At 36.5% G+C, this 17145-nt stretch overlaps 1 protein-coding gene across 1 annotated transcript in view; it reads left to right on the forward strand.

The window, feature by feature from the left end:
* The window catches only part of supt6h (SPT6 homolog, histone chaperone and transcription elongation factor), a 99234-nt gene extending 91726 nt beyond the window's left edge, over nt 1–7508 (forward strand). Inside the window, exons 34-37 of the mRNA XM_051930547.1 lie at nt 2042–2119; nt 2453–2619; nt 3069–3253; nt 6069–7508. Of these exons, the coding sequence (XP_051786507.1) occupies nt 2042–2119; nt 2453–2619; nt 3069–3253; nt 6069–6255 (617 nt within the window). The 3' untranslated portion in view covers nt 6256–7508. The remainder of the gene's footprint in view (nt 1–2041; nt 2120–2452; nt 2620–3068; nt 3254–6068) is intronic.
* Nucleotides 7509–17145: the final 9637 nt, after the last annotated feature.

The following is a 17145-nucleotide window of genomic DNA, read 5'->3' on the forward strand; positions in this document are numbered from 1 at the left end:
CACCCGTTTTGTTGATGCTATGAAGCTGGTTAATTTTAATTCCGGTGAGACTATATGACTGAAAAACAAAATGTATATTCTTGTGAAGTACTACCATGGGGATATCATTGAACTATATAAAACTTTAAAAGATTCCTAAATTCTTGAACTTTTTTTATGTCAATAAATTCCAGCAACACTGTTTGGATTAAGCCATTTATTTGACACAGTGAAAATACTCATGCATCAAACCACCAGACACATTTTTTATACAAGGGTCATTTATTTTAAAATGTGGAAACCATATTGAGTTGAAGAAAAATATTACCATTTGAATATAATAAAGCACTACCCTTTGCAGGGAATCCAGCTGTTAAATCATACTAGTTACAGAGAAAGACCACTGAATTAGGCAAGTGTTAATCTGAAATGTCGTAGTTGTTAACAAAATCAAGGTTGTATTCTAAAACCTTTCTGGAATAAAACGAGTTTAATTTAAGTCTCGGGGTTGTGTCTTACTCATTTCTTAAAACAAGACAAACCTAGAAAGTTTTGGTTCTTCAAATAAGAATACATGTCCTGCTATGCTCATTGCTGTAGTTGATAACAGGCTTTTCTCTCACAGTTGTGCTTTTTTTAAGTTGAAATTGTCTTGGAATTACACTTTTATATCTAAGTTAGATATCTTAAGACCAGTTATCTTGAATTGAGCAAAATAATCTAGCAAGTATCATTGCAACATGAGATATTTAATCTCTTGGAGCAAAATATTAGATATATATGTGCCGTATAGGCACACCAAATATTGGGTATATATATATATATATATTATATAAATAATAATAATAAAAATGTGTGTGTGTGTAATATGTATATAATATGTGTGCTATATATATATATATATATATATATATATAGATATATATATATATATATATATATATATATATATATATATATATATATATATATATATATATATATATATATATATATATATACATACACATATTAATTTGTTGAAAGTTTGTCATAAAATGTGGAAATTCTGTAAATATAAGTTACATTAGCATGTCATTCATGTAGTATTAGCTGGTTGCCAAGACAGTACCTCTAAAAAATGAGTAGATACCAAGTAAAATGTAAATTTTGTATAGGATTTAGTTGGAGAAGTTGCCAAATTATGATTCTGATATGCAAATATTTATATAATTGTTGATAAACGAGCTTTAGATAAAGAAGAACATGAGGCCACAATTAGATTCATAAGAAAAATAACTGTTCACATTCTCTTAATATCAGTTTGCAGTTGATTTCCCCCAATGTGGATTAGCATCAAATTTTCTTCTTTCCTTTCTGCTGTTTAGTTTTTGGATGTCTTTACAGAGCAACTGCTGAACCAGACCTCTTGTCATCTGCTTAGTTCCATTTTGTGAAAATAAATGTAATAATAAAAGGTTTAATTTTCAGTTATAGATGATGAAAAGGTGAATGGCTTTTACAGCATTTTTTTTCCTAATGGATGTTAAAATGTTGCAAAAAAAGTGATGTGAGGGAAGCCAGAGTCTTTACAGATGCCCTTCAGAGTAAAATTATCGCCTTTTAGAGTCTTTTCTTATTTCAGACCCTCATAGCTATTTATTTATGCAACAAGTAAAAATAACATTAATATAGCACAGTGTCTGAAAACCTTTGCACTCGTAAATTGCAGAAGGTGTACTTTATTCAGTCTTAATATCCAGACAGTCTAAAATTCAGCATGGAAAATATTCTATCACTAAAATAGTGAGAAAAATACAAATTGTGATATTTTTCTACAAAAATGTAAAGCAGTGTAACAGTGCAGGGCACTTTAATATTAACAAATATTTAAAGTGGATGTCATTTTAGTATTTGAGTGTGCATGGTTTTATATAGCAAATAAGTATTTATGTTGTAAAAATCACTCTGTAAACTATTGGCTAGAATTGCCTAACTTGTGCTGAGGGAAATGTTTTGTTTCTATGTGAGAGAATCAAATTTGTGAACAATTTGTTTCTGTTCTTGATTTTTGTTTGTTTAGGCATTACTCCTAGTAGCAGCAGTAGAACACGAACTCCAGCATCTATTGGAACAACTCCAGCCAATATCAACATTGCAGGTAATTAACGTAACAAACAAAATTAAAAAAAAAAAAAAAACCACCTTACTAAGAAGAAAGGCATAACGTAGTTAGAAAGAACCTAAGAACTTGGAATTTTTTAAGGTTTTATTCAAAGTGTACAGTATTAATCAGAAACTTGTAAACACAATGTTCATCTCATTACAGATACTATAGAATTGCAAAGAATGCTAACATTTTCTCCCCCACTAATTTAAGATGAAACATTTCTTTTGTATTAAAGTAATGTATTTTCATGTACAGTCCTAGCAATTTGGTCTTCTCATGTGATCTTATTGCTTACTAATTTCTTCCTGTTTTTCTTTTTCTCAGATTTGACCCGAGCTGTGAACGCTCTTCCTCAGAACATGACATCTCAAATGTTCAGTGCTATTGCAGCCGTAACTGGACATGGTCAGAACTCCAACTCTACTCCAGCTCAGTGGGCGTCCAGTCAATATGGATACAGTGGCAGTGGTGGTGGTAGCAGTGCTTATCATGTGCGTGCTTATGCTATACTCTTGATATGTTATTTTAATGTATTTAAATGTATATTAGTCTTTATAAATTATGTGAAATCTTAATTTAGTTGGTGGTACTTTAGTCTAGTTTTTGCTTTCACTTTTTTTTTTTTAAGCTGTTTTCTAATTTCATAATGATTTTAACCGTAATATGTTCAGGACTCTGCCATTTTGTCAGATTAATGGATTAGAAATTTTTTATTTTGAAGGAAATGGTGTGCTGCAGTTTATAATGGTTATTACAGCTAGGTTATTTAACCATTGGACCGTTTGAATCCTTGTCCCGATCAAGAGGTGTTAACAGGCCTCAAAATGTATTTTTTTAAGTGTTTTTTGTTTACAGAAAGAAAAAAAATGTTGAACAGAACTGACTGTAATTATTCTTATTTCTGTATCTGTGTTTAATTATATTTTCTTTTTTCTGAAAGGTGTTTGCTACTCCAGCTCAGCAGCCTGTGGCTACGCCACTGATGACACCTAGCTACTCCTACACCACACCTAGTCAGCAGACAATGACAACACCTCAGTACCCCAGCAGTGCTACTCCTCAGTCCTCACAGGGGCATGCTTCATCATCATCATCATCTTCAACAAGACAAAGACAGCAGCCCAAGTAAGTTTCTTCCATGTTGTTTTTTTCCTCCAAAAATGATCCTATTGCTACTCAAAGCTGTTTAGTTTGCAATGTAAATTATTGCAGATTTTTTGCAGAAATGCCATTCCTATGCATATCAAAAATACTCATCATAACCAATTGTAATAAGATAACTTGAAATTTTTTTCCCACTCATATGTCGCACAACAATTAATTTAGGTTTGCACAAAAAGAAAAAAGTCAGAAGTTGTACATGTGACAGACAACTATAGTAGCTTTACTTTTTACTACCTTCTATTGCAGATAAACTAGTTCATTTCTCTCCAGTGGTTTGTAGCGTAAATTGGTGAAATTCAAGTTTGGACAATGAAAAATCTGGAAAGGAGGCCATTTCCTGCATATTTTAATAGCAATGGCAGCTGTAACTCCCTTGCAGTTTGCACCCTCGCTGCATATTTACACAGGCTTTTCCCCATGCATTGTGGCTTTCTTCCTATAAACCTAAGACATGTAGCTTAGGTTAATTGACAATACTAAATGGCCCTGTGTGAGAGATCATGGCTATGTACGTATGTCAGCATGGTGACTGGTAGTCCATCAAGTATTAGGTCCTTTCTGATGCTCAATGCTTCTGTGACCTACTCTGACCTCATATCCCATCCATGTACCTCCAGTAATCTAGAATTGATAAAGCTAAAACTGGGATAGCTGGAAAGTTTTTGTGTAGTGCAATAACTTTTAATATAGTGAGTCTAAGTGCTGGCTTCAGTATTACAGAATACAACTTTGTGGTATGAATTTTTGTTAGTTATTTTTTTTATAGCAACATGCCCAGTAGACAAGTTCATAGTGTTCCAAATATGTAAAAAGTCTGAATAGGTGTAAAAAAAAAAAATGTAATGATTTACTTCACTTCACGTAGAAGCAGGAATCCCAAAAAACTCAATATCTTCTATAACTAGACATCAGGACAAGTCAAACTATGTAATTTATGGGGGTTTTCTTATACCAGTGAGTCAGGAGGTGTCGAAAAAAAGAAAAACTGAAATGATTTAAAATTGTGCATAAGTAATTATTACTAACACAATATTAAAAGTCCATCCATCCATTTCCTCAGTCATTTTTATTGTTCAAGTTTGGTGGTGCTAATAGGTTAAAAAGCCCTGTGATCTGGTAGCGTCTCAGAATAAAGTTGCTGCTCCTCTGGATTGAGAGGATCCAGTTGAGGTGGTTTAGACATGTTGTAAAGATTCCACATGGGCAGCTTTCCCTAGAGCTGCTCTGGGCATGTCCAAATGGGCAGAGACCCTTTAGCAGACACAGGACACGCTGGAGGTTTTAAATCTCTCAGCTGGCTTGAGAATGCCTGGGAATTGCCCAGGAAGAGATGTAATCTGTAGCTGGGCACAGAGAAAATTGGGCTGACCTGTTTAGCCTGCTGCCACCACAGCCCTCACCAGGAAAAAGCGGCTTCAGAAAATAAGGCAAGAGATGAGTTTGATGGAACTAAAGCCTGTCCTATCAGCATTGAGTGCATGCAAATTATCACCCCTGAACAGATCTCAACTACAATAGTGGCCACACTGTCTTGTGTCTGCAAGTGTAGAGGCATTAATTAATTTAGCAGACCCATCTTTGGCATATGAAAGGAAAGTTGAAGTACATAGCTGAATGAACATGCAAATTCCACACAGCAGTTTGTCAGAGAAATGATTCATTACACTGGGGTTACTACTGCTCTAGTATATGTCTCTTTAACATTTTACTGCTTTGTCCAGTAATGGATACATACAAATCAGTGTTGACATTAAAGAATTAACATCATTTTTTTTATTATTTTTTATGGATATTACTACTCTGCTCTTATTAAGTGACATGACCTTATTACATGTCTCTTATTAGAGACATGACCAAGGTGCGTGTAGAAGAAAGTCTTAAAATTTACCACAGATACCCTCAAGAATGTAATTCAAACAGAGTGTTTACAGTTTGCAGTTAACTCCTTTTGAGATCTCTGACATGACACAAGACATGCTAATCAGCTGCCAAAGCAACCAATAAACAAAGCAGCTTTATATGTTGTTAAAAGGGCCACTTGGGATCAGATTATATTGCAGCTGTTGAACTGGTGTGTTCTTCCTCTGAAGTTGTGAATGGTGGTTTAGCTGTCCCAAGAACAAAATAGTCAAGTTACTGTAATTCTACTTCTCATTACAATTTGTGTGCACTTACGCATATAGACCACTCAACCAGGAAGTTTCCATATATCACCATGTATAGTACAAAACGCAAAAAGGTGCAGCAAAGCACTCGGTTTGAATGCCTGGATTTTTCCCCAACTATTTCAGTGTTAACATTATACTATAGTTATTATATGTTTGTTTTTACCCTATGATATTTTTGATATCCTGTTACTATAACTGCATATTAAGACCACGGCAGCATTTATATTCAGTATCAAGCATAACTCAACATACCCACCACCACTATTACCTGGTCTGGACATTCTCTAAATGTTAAATCAGTGACAAACAAAAACTCAATTTAATAATGCTTGAAAATTTTGGCTAGAAAGTTAATATACTGTATATGTAAAATTAATGAAAAGGAAAATTTAATGATAAGCCTTTACAGAACAAAATAGTTTATTATGTTTTATTTATTATACAAGTTATGTTAGATAACTTTGAATCCCAGTCTTAAAATTAGTAGTTTAGCTTAGCCTTAGTGCTAAGAAATTGTGGCTGAATGCATTTGTCATAGAAGCACAAGCTTGTCCTCTAACCATGGTTTTTTTTTTTTTGTTTTTTTTTGTTTTTTTATATATACACAGAACAAGCTCTCATACAGCTGTGGACTGGGGAAAGATGGCCGAACAATGGTTACAGGAGAAAGAAGCAGAGAGGAGGAAGCAGAAAGCCCGATTAACTCCACGTCCTTCTCCAAGCCCCATGATAGAGAGCACACCTATGTCCATTGCAGGAGATGCCACACCTTTATTGGATGAAATGGACCGGTAGACACAAATCAAGGGATTTATCTACTGAACTTGGACAATATCATTGGTGGTTTTGTTACGGATTTTAGAGCTCAAAACATTTTTGTTTTTGAGACAGTGGTCCAGCAGGCTACTGATGTTCAAGACTGTTAAAGTAAAATGAATACATCAGTGAATAGCATGCTGGCCTCAAGCAAATGGACCTGTGAATTTCATTGGACTAAATGGCTGTTGAGGTTTATTTTTAAGAGAGCCAATTTTTTTAAATGAAAATGTAAAATTCCTAAAGTGTCACAGTAATTAACACTTTGCAATGTAATGCACACTGTTACAATGCTGCATCCTGATATACACGCCACTGAACTTTCAAGATGAAGTTGCTGTTTCCTGTGCACAGTGTAAGCAGTGCTTGAATCACTTGCTGGAATATGCGTGCATGCGTCTTGATACAGCAGTCAATTTCAGAGAAACATTTGGGAATATTAAATTCACTGGCCATATAAACTTTCTAACATTGTTTCTCCAGTTGCAGTTGGTCATTTGTGTTTTCTACTGATCTTCACCAAACTGGAATGATGCAGGATCTTTAGTGCTTTTTTGGCTTCTGGGGAGCATGGTTTTTTTTTTTTTTTTTTTTTTCCTCTTCGTGATGAAAACATGCACTCTTTGCCCTAGACACATTTTAATTTATAAACTCTGAACTTATTTTATTTTGTGTCTTGGTCTGTTTCCGTTTAACATTCAAAGTTCAGGAGAGTAATAAAGGATGTTCAGCACTGTATACAGCATTCCGAATTATAAGTTTTATACAGTTATCAGACTTTCTTGCAGAGATTTTGCATTGTTTTCTTTGCAATTTGTGGCCATCATGAGCATTGTCTTCTTATATTTGAATCATCCTATTACTTGGATTTTTGAAATTTCATCTTGCTAGACCAAATGTCCAGTATTTTTCATTAGGGTCTCAGGCAGTTTCACTTTTGTGAACAACTTGGTCCCTAATCCTTCCTCCATGAACTGAATTATACACCTCCATTGTTTTGTATTGATAGTCCAAGTGATGGGTTTGTCCTTCAAATGAAGAAGCCTGATTTTTTGCAATAGTATTTGCATTATCATCAGCTAAACTGTTAAAGTGGCATTTGTACAAATGGTTTTTAAGATTTTTTTTATTTTTATTTTTTTTTTTGTAATTCACTACATCTATATATGCATATACACTGGAAGGATCTCTATAAAAACATTCATTAAAAAGACTTGAAAATATCAAACATATACTTAGGAACACTTTCAGTCATGAGCAGTTTAGTAGAGTTTTGTATCCTCTTATTTGTCTGTAGATTATCCATTGGTCAAATGTGTGCAATTAAGGTTAGTTAGGGAAGGAAAACGGACACTGGTACCTGTATGAAATGAAAATTAGGCAGCCCTGAGTGTGTAGTGCCACACTGCCTCTAAATGTTCTTTTAACCTGTTTGCTTATTTGAGCCTCTTTTTTAATTTGACAGCTGTTAGCACAACATCTCAGAAATTTGTAGTTAAGAAAATGGGAGCAAAACTGGATGCCATAAAAATACCACATTCCCCTCCAAGAGGCGCTCACTTGCTGCACTGTTACCTTAAAGCTCATTACGCCATGGTGTTCTAATAAGTGCCCTCTCGGATTCTTTTCTGCTCTTATTTTTCTAATAATGCAAGTATTTTTAAATCTATAAAATAAGTATTGTGTTAGGTTATTCATTACTCTTAAATGTAATCTGGCTACACAAGGAATGTTTCTTTTATTGTGTTTATTCCCTCAGTGCTGCTCCCAAAATTGTGCACTGAATGTTCAGCTCACAAAGATAGATTTTCTGCTTTAAGAGTTTATTCCAACCAGGAGAAGGAAAAATGCAATTGTCCAAACATTTGCTTCAGGAAAATCTTTGTGGACGCTTCTACATGTCGCCGTTGAAAACGTCTGAAACTAACGCATGCATTGGTGAGTAGACTGCAATGGACATATGTGACTATGAAATCCTTGACTGTAACCCATTTAAGGGTTTACATGTTCACATAACCAGGTTATTCTCGTAGAAATCTGTCTGTTAACCAGATTTCTCAGAGACCAATAACCCATTCCTAGTGGGAATAAGGGTTTACGTGGGATTTTAGAAACTTGAGTTTCTGTGAATTACTGGGTTTTTAAAGTGCATGTAAACACACTCATTGTTTTAAATGATTTTTCATTTCAGTTAATGGTAATTAGATGTTCACATTATGAAAATTTGCCTTGCAAAGGGGTTTTCAGATAGGAATTAGTTTTGTCAAATGGCGAATTCCTTTGCTTATTTTATTTTTTAATCAAATATCCCATCAAACAAATGTAGTTAGAACAGCTAATCAGCAGCTTTAGTCAGGAGATGCTGGACTAAAGTAGTGAGTCTTCAGAGTGGGTTTGAAAGCTAAGACTGAAGGGGCATCTCTTATATAAGAAGCCAGATCAGTCTACAGCTTTGGGACCCTGGAGCTAAAGATTTAGCCTCCCAGTGTTTTATTGATCCTTGCAACCTTTAGTAGTACACTAGCTATTGTTTGTATGTAATGATTTTAATTCTGGTAGTTGAGCATATCCTGGGCCATTTCAAGCCGAATATGTAAGGAGGAGGATATCAGATCAAATCCATGCTAGAAGTTGATATGAATAGCCAAAAAACATGAGTGAATGTGTGCGGTCGTACTTTTTAGTATGTTTAATGATTCTAGCAGCAGCATTTTGAATTGACTGAAAGCTGCATGTAAAATGGTTTGAACAGCCAGTGAATAACACATTGCAGTAGTCAATCCTACTAGGAAGTCCGTTCATGAATTAATTTCTCGGTATCACCCATACTTAGAAAACATCATTTTCCAGTATTTTTAAGATGGAAAAACAGGTTTCAGATAGTGTTTTAATGTGTGTTTTTAAAAAGCAGACTGGTGTCAAAATGCCTCTAGGCTGGATCCTAATTCAGAAAAAGTAACATTTAGACATGCTTGTTTAACATGTGACACAAGCATGTTGCTATCCACATCATTTCCCAGAATTATTGGCATTTGTTTTTTTGTTTTTTTCTGTATTTAATAAGTAATTATCGGTCACCCAGTCTGCAATTTGTTGACACAATTAAAGACACTATCGTTAAGTGTCCAATTATTATGAAAGAAGCTGTATGGGAGTGAAGGCAAGTGCTATGTTTAATGTTTTTCCCAGCAGGAGCATCTAAAAAAAAAAAAGGTGTGTGTACTGAGCTGTGCAGAACACCATATTTAATCTTCTAAATGACCAAAAACTGCCAGCTTTTTTCTGTACATAATAAAATCACTTTGATAAATAAGAACAAAATCACACAAGGATGATGCCTGGGAGTCCAATATCATTTTTAAACCTGTATAACAGAACAGAGTGATCAGTGCTCATCTAACAACACAATTTCATCCGAAGATACTAAAATGTCATTTACAGTACGAGTTAATGTCATTTCTGTATTTAGACTGACACAAAATTAAGTCTAAAATTTCACAAGTAAATTTTAGTGTGTAGGGTTAGCGTTATTGATTGAAACAGCTAAGTAACTAATACTTTGAAATGAGAAGGTACATCTGAAATCTACTGCATAAATAAATATATGTGGGTAAAGCTCTGAATCAGCCACTGGCAGCGAGCGGATACCAACACTTTGAGCACATTAGGAACTGTGTCAGTCAATTAAAAACTGTATTAATGTTAATAATGGGTGACACCATAACAATGTTTGAGCTTTCTGCTAGTTTTGTTGGGCCAGAGCCTAAGGGAAAGGTGGCAAGTTATATTTCAGAAACTGGGACAAACTGGGGGGTCACTGTAAAGAGGTGTGTGGCGCAAAAGGACCAAGGTCCAAGTCTTTGGAGTCCTGATGCTTTCTGTTTTGCTATATGGTTGCGAGTCACGAACACTATCCAGTGACCTGAGATGAAGACTGGACTCCTTTGGTACTGTGTTTCTTCAGAGAATCCTTACGTACCGTTTGTTTGACTTTTTGTTGCTCATGGTGTCCCGAATGATGCACATTACCTGCATTGTGAGGAAGCATCAGTTATGACACTATGGCCTTGTGTGATTCCCAGAGGGTGATCTGGCTTGCAGGATCCTCTTTGTTGAGGACCCGAACAGTTGGACCAGACCAAGGGGACGCCCCCATAACACCTGGCTGCATCAGATATATTGTCATTTCCGGAGGACCGCATGTCTCCCTGGGGGGTTGCCAACCAGGATCCCAATCTGCTTCGTCGTGTGGTGGGTGCGGCAATGCGCTGTTCCAGTGCATGCTCCTCAACCTGACTTGACAGATTCAGTTCTTTGTAGGCAAAACAAAATCTGCAAACTTGTCCTCTCAAAATGAGTCATATTTCTGTTCATGCGCTGTACAAGTATTCCACGTTCAGTTCATGGACAACTCTGTCGGGTGGTTTCTTATTGCGTTCAGTTTCAGTTCTTATCCTTAGCTTTTACAATTGCATCAGTTCTTGATCAAAGGATCCAAAACCTCTACACCATCATCTTCATCAGTTTCTACAAAATAAATTGATATACTATAAAGCACAGATCCTCACTAACAGTTTCACGCTGTAGCGGATAGATGTGCGTGTATCTCCAGGGAAGGAGGAGCCACTCTTAAATGGCTGTCTCCCAAGGTTTATTCTCACTGCTCGGGATGTTTTCTGTCAGTATAATGGTTCTCTTTTTTGTAAAAGCAAAAATAATCTTTGGTTAGGTCTCTCGTTAAAGCAAATGTTTGAAAAGTGTGTTATTGCTGCACGGGCACTTTCAAAACACTCTAGCTGGTAAATGTATTTCAGTTATTGGCAGGAAAAAGCAAAGAATAGCTCTAGGTTTCACCCCTTTTTGTTTTACATCTTCGCTCCGAGAGGCTGGCTGTGAACTGAGGGCCTCCAAGTCTTCGCTAAAGAAGAACTCCTTTGGCCCATATCTATCAAGCGTCACTGAATTACTCCTAGGAATTGCACTTAAAATATAATAAGTGCTAAATTTATATAAAGAATTTTCTCACTGCTCAAAGTGCTTATACAAAGAGTCAGGAAGTTAATTCAACCGCCACCAATTTGTAGCCTCTACCTGGATATTATGACAGCAGCCATTTTGCATCAGTATGCTCACCACACATAAGCTTTTAGGTGGTGAAGTGGTCAGTTAGAGATAGGGGATGATTAGGGGGCCAGAATGATTAAACCTTGGTGGGCAATTTAGCCTGGACATTGGTGTACACTCTACTCTTTATGAAGGATGTCCAGGGATCTTTTATGACCAGAGATTCAGTTCCTCGGTTTTAGGTCTCATCCAAATGACAGTACCATTTTTACAACAGTGTCTCCGTCATTGAACTGGGGCATTGGGATCCATATACACACCCACATGGCAACCAACTAGAATAAGAATTCGTCCTACCTCAGAGGAGAACATGAGAATAAGTTGGGGTTAGTATCCTACTCCCAGTCCCTGTGAGGTGTATGAGATGTCTAAGAATGGAGTCACAATTTTATAGCACCCTTTGTCGCAAATTAACACTCATGATGATGTTTTGCAGTTTTTTGATACTAATGCTGAGGCTTCACCACAAATATAATGACAATAATATTCAAATTAATCATAGAAGATGAAGAAGGAAAACACAATAATTGTACTAAGCCGCATGTCATTGTTTGACTCACTATAGAAAGGAGCACTGGAATCGTCGGATAGAAGGGTCTCTCAACAGATTGGCTGGCACAGCACTGACAGCTGTAGAATGGCCAATAGAGAGGAGACGACTTGTTGGCTGAAGACTCCAGGACTCTGAGTAAATCTGTATCCTCATATGTTATAGTTCTGTAGTTAGTTAATCAGTGGTATAATCTATTCTTGCATTTTGCTCCGTACAGTCGTGGTCAAAAGTTTTGAGTATGACACAAGTATTGTTTTTCAAAAATTTGCTGCTTCAGTGTTTTTAGATCTTTTTGTCAGATGTTTCTATGGTATACTGAAGTATAATTACAAGCATTTCTTAAGTTTCAAAGGCATTTATTAACAATTACATTCATTTTATGAATAGAGTCGATATTGGCTGTGTTGGCCCTCCTTTTTCAAGACCTCTGCAATTTGCCCTGGCATGCTGTCGGTAAACTTCCGGGCCAAATCCTGACAGATGGCAGCCCATTCTTGCATAATCAATGCTTGGAGTTTGTGGGTTTTTGTTTGTCCACCCGCCTCTTGAGGATTGACCACACGTTCTCAATGGGGTTAAGGTCTGGGGAGTTTCCTGGCCATGGACCCAAAATTTCAATGTTTTGTCTCCCTGAGCCACTTAGTTATCACTTTTGCCTAATTGCATGGTGCTCCATCTTGCTGGGAAATGCATTGTTCTTCACCAAACTGTTCTTGGTTGGTTGGGAGAAGTTGCTCTCAGAGGATGTTTTGGTACCGTTCTTTTTTCATGGCTATGTTCTTAGGCAAAACTGTGAGTGAGCCCACTCCCTTGGCTGAGAAGTGTGTGTGTCTTCTGGTGAAGTGCGCATGCGCGGGGCACGGTGCGATGCTTCAAAGCAGATGCTTCAAAGGCCGCCTGACGCGTCACACAAGACAGAGAGGGCGGGACCTATAAAATATCACGCGGCAGATCCAATCGGATTTCGGTAAATGAGGTAAGACCTAAAACAGAAAACACGAAAAATCCAATCGGGTACTGAGACGCGGAGACCAGCTTCCCCATTGTTGTGCAAGTGTTCACTCTGAGAATGTCAGATTTGCGATTAAGAAGCTTGACCCGGTAAAGTAAAAGTAGATTTATTTTTGCGCACATTACATCAGTTGCTGGGGAGAATCTGCTGATTGCCCACTGTTGTAACAGAAAATTAAACGCATATTACAGACAGCAAAGCCAGTATTACTGTCAGAGAAAATTACAGGCATTTTACGGAAAAAATTTAATGAGGTAAAAGGTCCCTTGCCATTTAATAGACTGTTCCTACTAATGTTTATGGACTACTGTTCTAGCACCCGTTAGTGTAACGGGCTTAATGTCTAGTCTATACTAATAAAAGGCAAAGCCCTCACTGACTGACTGACTGACTCATCACTAATTCTCCAACTTCCCGTGTAGGTAGAAGGCTGAAATTTGGCAGGCTCATTCCTTACAGCTTACTTACAAAAGTTAGGCAGGTTTCATTTCGAAATTCTATGCATAATGGTCATAACTGGAACCTGTTTCACTGACTCACTCATCACTAATTCTCCAACTTCCCGTGTAGGTAGAAGGCTGAAATTTGGCAGGCTCATTCCTTACAGCTTACTTACAAAAGTTAGGCAGGTTTCATTTTGAAATTCTACGCGTAATGGTCATAAATTGAACCTGTTTCACTGACTCACTCATCACTAATTCTCCAACTTCCCGTGTAGGTAGAAGGCTGAAATTTGGCAGGCTCATTCCTTACAGCTTACTTACAAAAGTTAGGCAGGTTTCATTTCGAAATTCTATGCGTAATGGTCATAACTGGAACCTGTTTTTTGTCCATATACTCTAATGGAGGAGGCGGAGTCACGTATTGCATCATCACGTATTACGCCTCCTACGTAATCACGTGAACTGAAAACGAGGAAGAGATTTACAGCACAAGTCAAACGCGGGAACGAAGGTAAATGACGTTAATTGTTGACTGTCTTTTAATACTGTGTAATTGTTGACTGTCTTTTAATACTGTGTAATTGTTGAGTGTCTTTTAATACTGTTTAAGCATACATATTAACACATGTGCAATTAAACGTGTGCATTTACGGGGTGATTTCTCGGGCTTAAAAGCTCGCCTTTTATTAAAAAGGTAAATGCAAACTCTTTTCATTCTGAAGGGCACAAACAACGTTAGATTTCAGCCGTTAAACGCGCAAAAATGTCAGTACACCAGATAAATAAGCGCAACATATTATCAGTTGTATTGTATGCTTACAATACATATAGAAATGTGTTAATCGCTAACTAATATTATGGGATGGTGTTTTTCGACTCGTGCCTTGATTTAAATGATTGCATGTCTTGGTGGGTTTGCGTAGCTTATTGTCAATATCTTTACACCTCTTTTTAAGACTTAATTTAAAAAGGTTTTCTTTTCTTCTTAATTAAAATTTAAAAGCAATACTTCACCGCTGCGAAGCCCCTCTAGCGCTGACGTCCAAGGTTCGATTACCGTAAGCGAGTGCAGTGAGTGTGTACGCCTGATGAGCCAAGAATAAGGGGGAAAGACGTGTCGCGTACTCTTTGCATTATTTGACAGTAAACTATTTTCATCCATTCTATGATCTGCTTCTCACAACTGAAGGCACCGTGGCTGATGTTACCTGACTTGCTGGCCAACCATAAGCGTTACCTGGTAGGTAACCACCCACTCACTTCACTCCCTTACGGGAATCGAACCTCGGACGTCAGCACTAGAGGCGAAGCCCCTAAAATTGCGCCACGGCGTGTGGTTCGTTTATTTGACAGCATGTAGATCGGGGTAATTACATTCACGGCATTCGTAGTCTGATTCACAATCTGATTGTATGGGTGGTTACCTACCAGGTAACGCTTATGGTTAGCCAGCAAGTTAGCTCGAAGTGATCACTCGAGTGAAGGCAGCTTCACAAAAAAACAGATCCTTAACAAACTGTTATTGGTATATTTTCCCTCAATTTTAAAAGGTTTTCTTCTTAATAAAAATTTAAAAGCAGTACTTCGCCGGTGCAAAGCGTGGGGATTTGAGCGACTGATGCATACAGACATATTCATGAGTGCAGGTACTTCATAAAGAAAGCACCGTGTAAACCTAAACTTTAAATTAAGTTCATAGACCTACAAAAGGTTGCCATTGATTTGAGGCAATATTGCTTTTCTCATGTACAACTATACGTTGCATTCTTAACAGTAAGCTTGCACAGCTTGGTCATATTACAACCTGAGTGCTGAACTGACAACGTCGTATACAAACAGAACTATAACAATTGCAATAAACAAACAAAAAAAAAAGCGAAGAACCCTTGGATTTAATAAAAAGGCTCCTTCCTTGGCGAAGCAACGAAAAAGGAAGACCTTATGTGGCGTTCGTTTATAAAACAGCGGAAAAGCTGTGTTAAGGCTGCTTCACAAAAAAACAGATCCTTAACAAATTGCTATTGGGATATTTTCCCTCAATTTAAAAAGCTTTTCTTCTTAATAAAAATTTAAAAGCAGTACTTCGCGGGGATTTAGATATAGATATATATATATATAGATGTATATAGATATATATAGATATACATATATATATATATATATATATATATATATATATATATATATATATATATATATAATATATAATGTAAGCTTATAAGTACTGCCTTACTTCTCTTTAAGAAAGGAAGATGTAATGATACTTGATTTAAACGATTCCATGTCTTGGTGGGTTTGCGTAGCTTATTGTCAATATCTTTACACCTGTTTTTAAGACTTATTGACTGAAATGGGCTTTCACGAAAAAAGTTAGGGCTTTGCTACAGGATACACCCTTCACAAGTTAAGCAAGTAAAAATAAAAGTGTATATTTCTGTTTTATTTAAACCTTTGAAGTTTGTATGCATAGCCTCATTTGGCTGTTTTAGTTTTTTTTTTTTCTTTCTTCAGTAATATTAAATCTCCTTAAAGAAAAAGAACATAGGCATTTTACTTTTTTTGTATCTCTTTAGTAATATTTTAGTGTAAAAGGATAACCAGTATTTAAACCTTTTATGTTACTTTATAAAGTTATTTTACACAATGTTGAAAAATTAATAAGAAAGCTACATATTTTGGCAGCTGCTGCTTTAATTTTCAATGAAATGAAAAAAGCTCTCCAAGAGAAAACCTCAATGAAGAAGAAACAGTTTGCACTATCTAAAAAGGAGAAACCCTCATTTATAAAGGTTTGCTGCAGATGACTTGACTGAAAATAAATTAATACTTCCTATGTGTATAATACATATTTATCTATTTTACTTATGCCTTTATTCCAGCAACTTGCAACATCTGAGGTACAATTTGTTACATTACTTTTGTTTTTTGCAGCACAGGCAGGTGAAGTGACTTCCTCAGGGTCACACAGTGGTGTCAGTACCAGGATTTGAACTGACAAGCTCCGGGTTTGCTGAAATATTACTGAAGAAAGAAAAAAAACGAAAACGGGCAAATAGGGCTATGCATACAAATGTCCATCCATCCATTATTCAACCCGCTATATCCTAAATACAGGAGCCAATAAGTAGATATGTATATATACAGTATACAGTGGTGTGAAAAACTATTTGCCCCCTTCCTGATTTCTTACTCTTTTGCATGTTTGTCACACAAAATGTTTCTGATCATCAAACACATTTAACCATTAGTCAAATATAACACAAGTAAACACAAAATGCAGTTTGTAAATGGTGGTTTTTATTATTTAGGGAGAAAAAAAAATCCAAACCTACATGGCCCTGTGTGAAAAAGTAATTGCCCCCTGAACCTAATAACTGGTTGGGCCACCCTTAGCAGCAATAACTGCAATCAAGCGTTTGCGATAACTTGCAATGAGTCTTTTACAGCGCTCTGGAGAAATTTTGGCCCACTCATCTTTGCAAAATTGTTGTAATTTAGCTTTATTTGAGGGTTTTCTAGCATGAACCGCCTTTTTATGGTCATGCCATAGCATCTCAATTGGATTCAGGTCAGAACTTTGACTAGGCCACTCCAAAGTCTTCATTTTGTTTTTCTTCAGCCATTCAGAGGTGGATTTGCTGGTGTGTTTTGGGTCATTGTCCTGTTGCAGCACCCAAGATCGCTTCAGCTTGAGTTGACGAACAGATGGCCGGACATTCTCCTTCAGGATTTTTTGG

Source organism: Erpetoichthys calabaricus, chromosome 8 (genome assembly GCF_900747795.2).
Source record: "Erpetoichthys calabaricus chromosome 8, fErpCal1.3, whole genome shotgun sequence".
Taxonomy (NCBI): domain Eukaryota; kingdom Metazoa; phylum Chordata; class Cladistia; order Polypteriformes; family Polypteridae; genus Erpetoichthys; species Erpetoichthys calabaricus.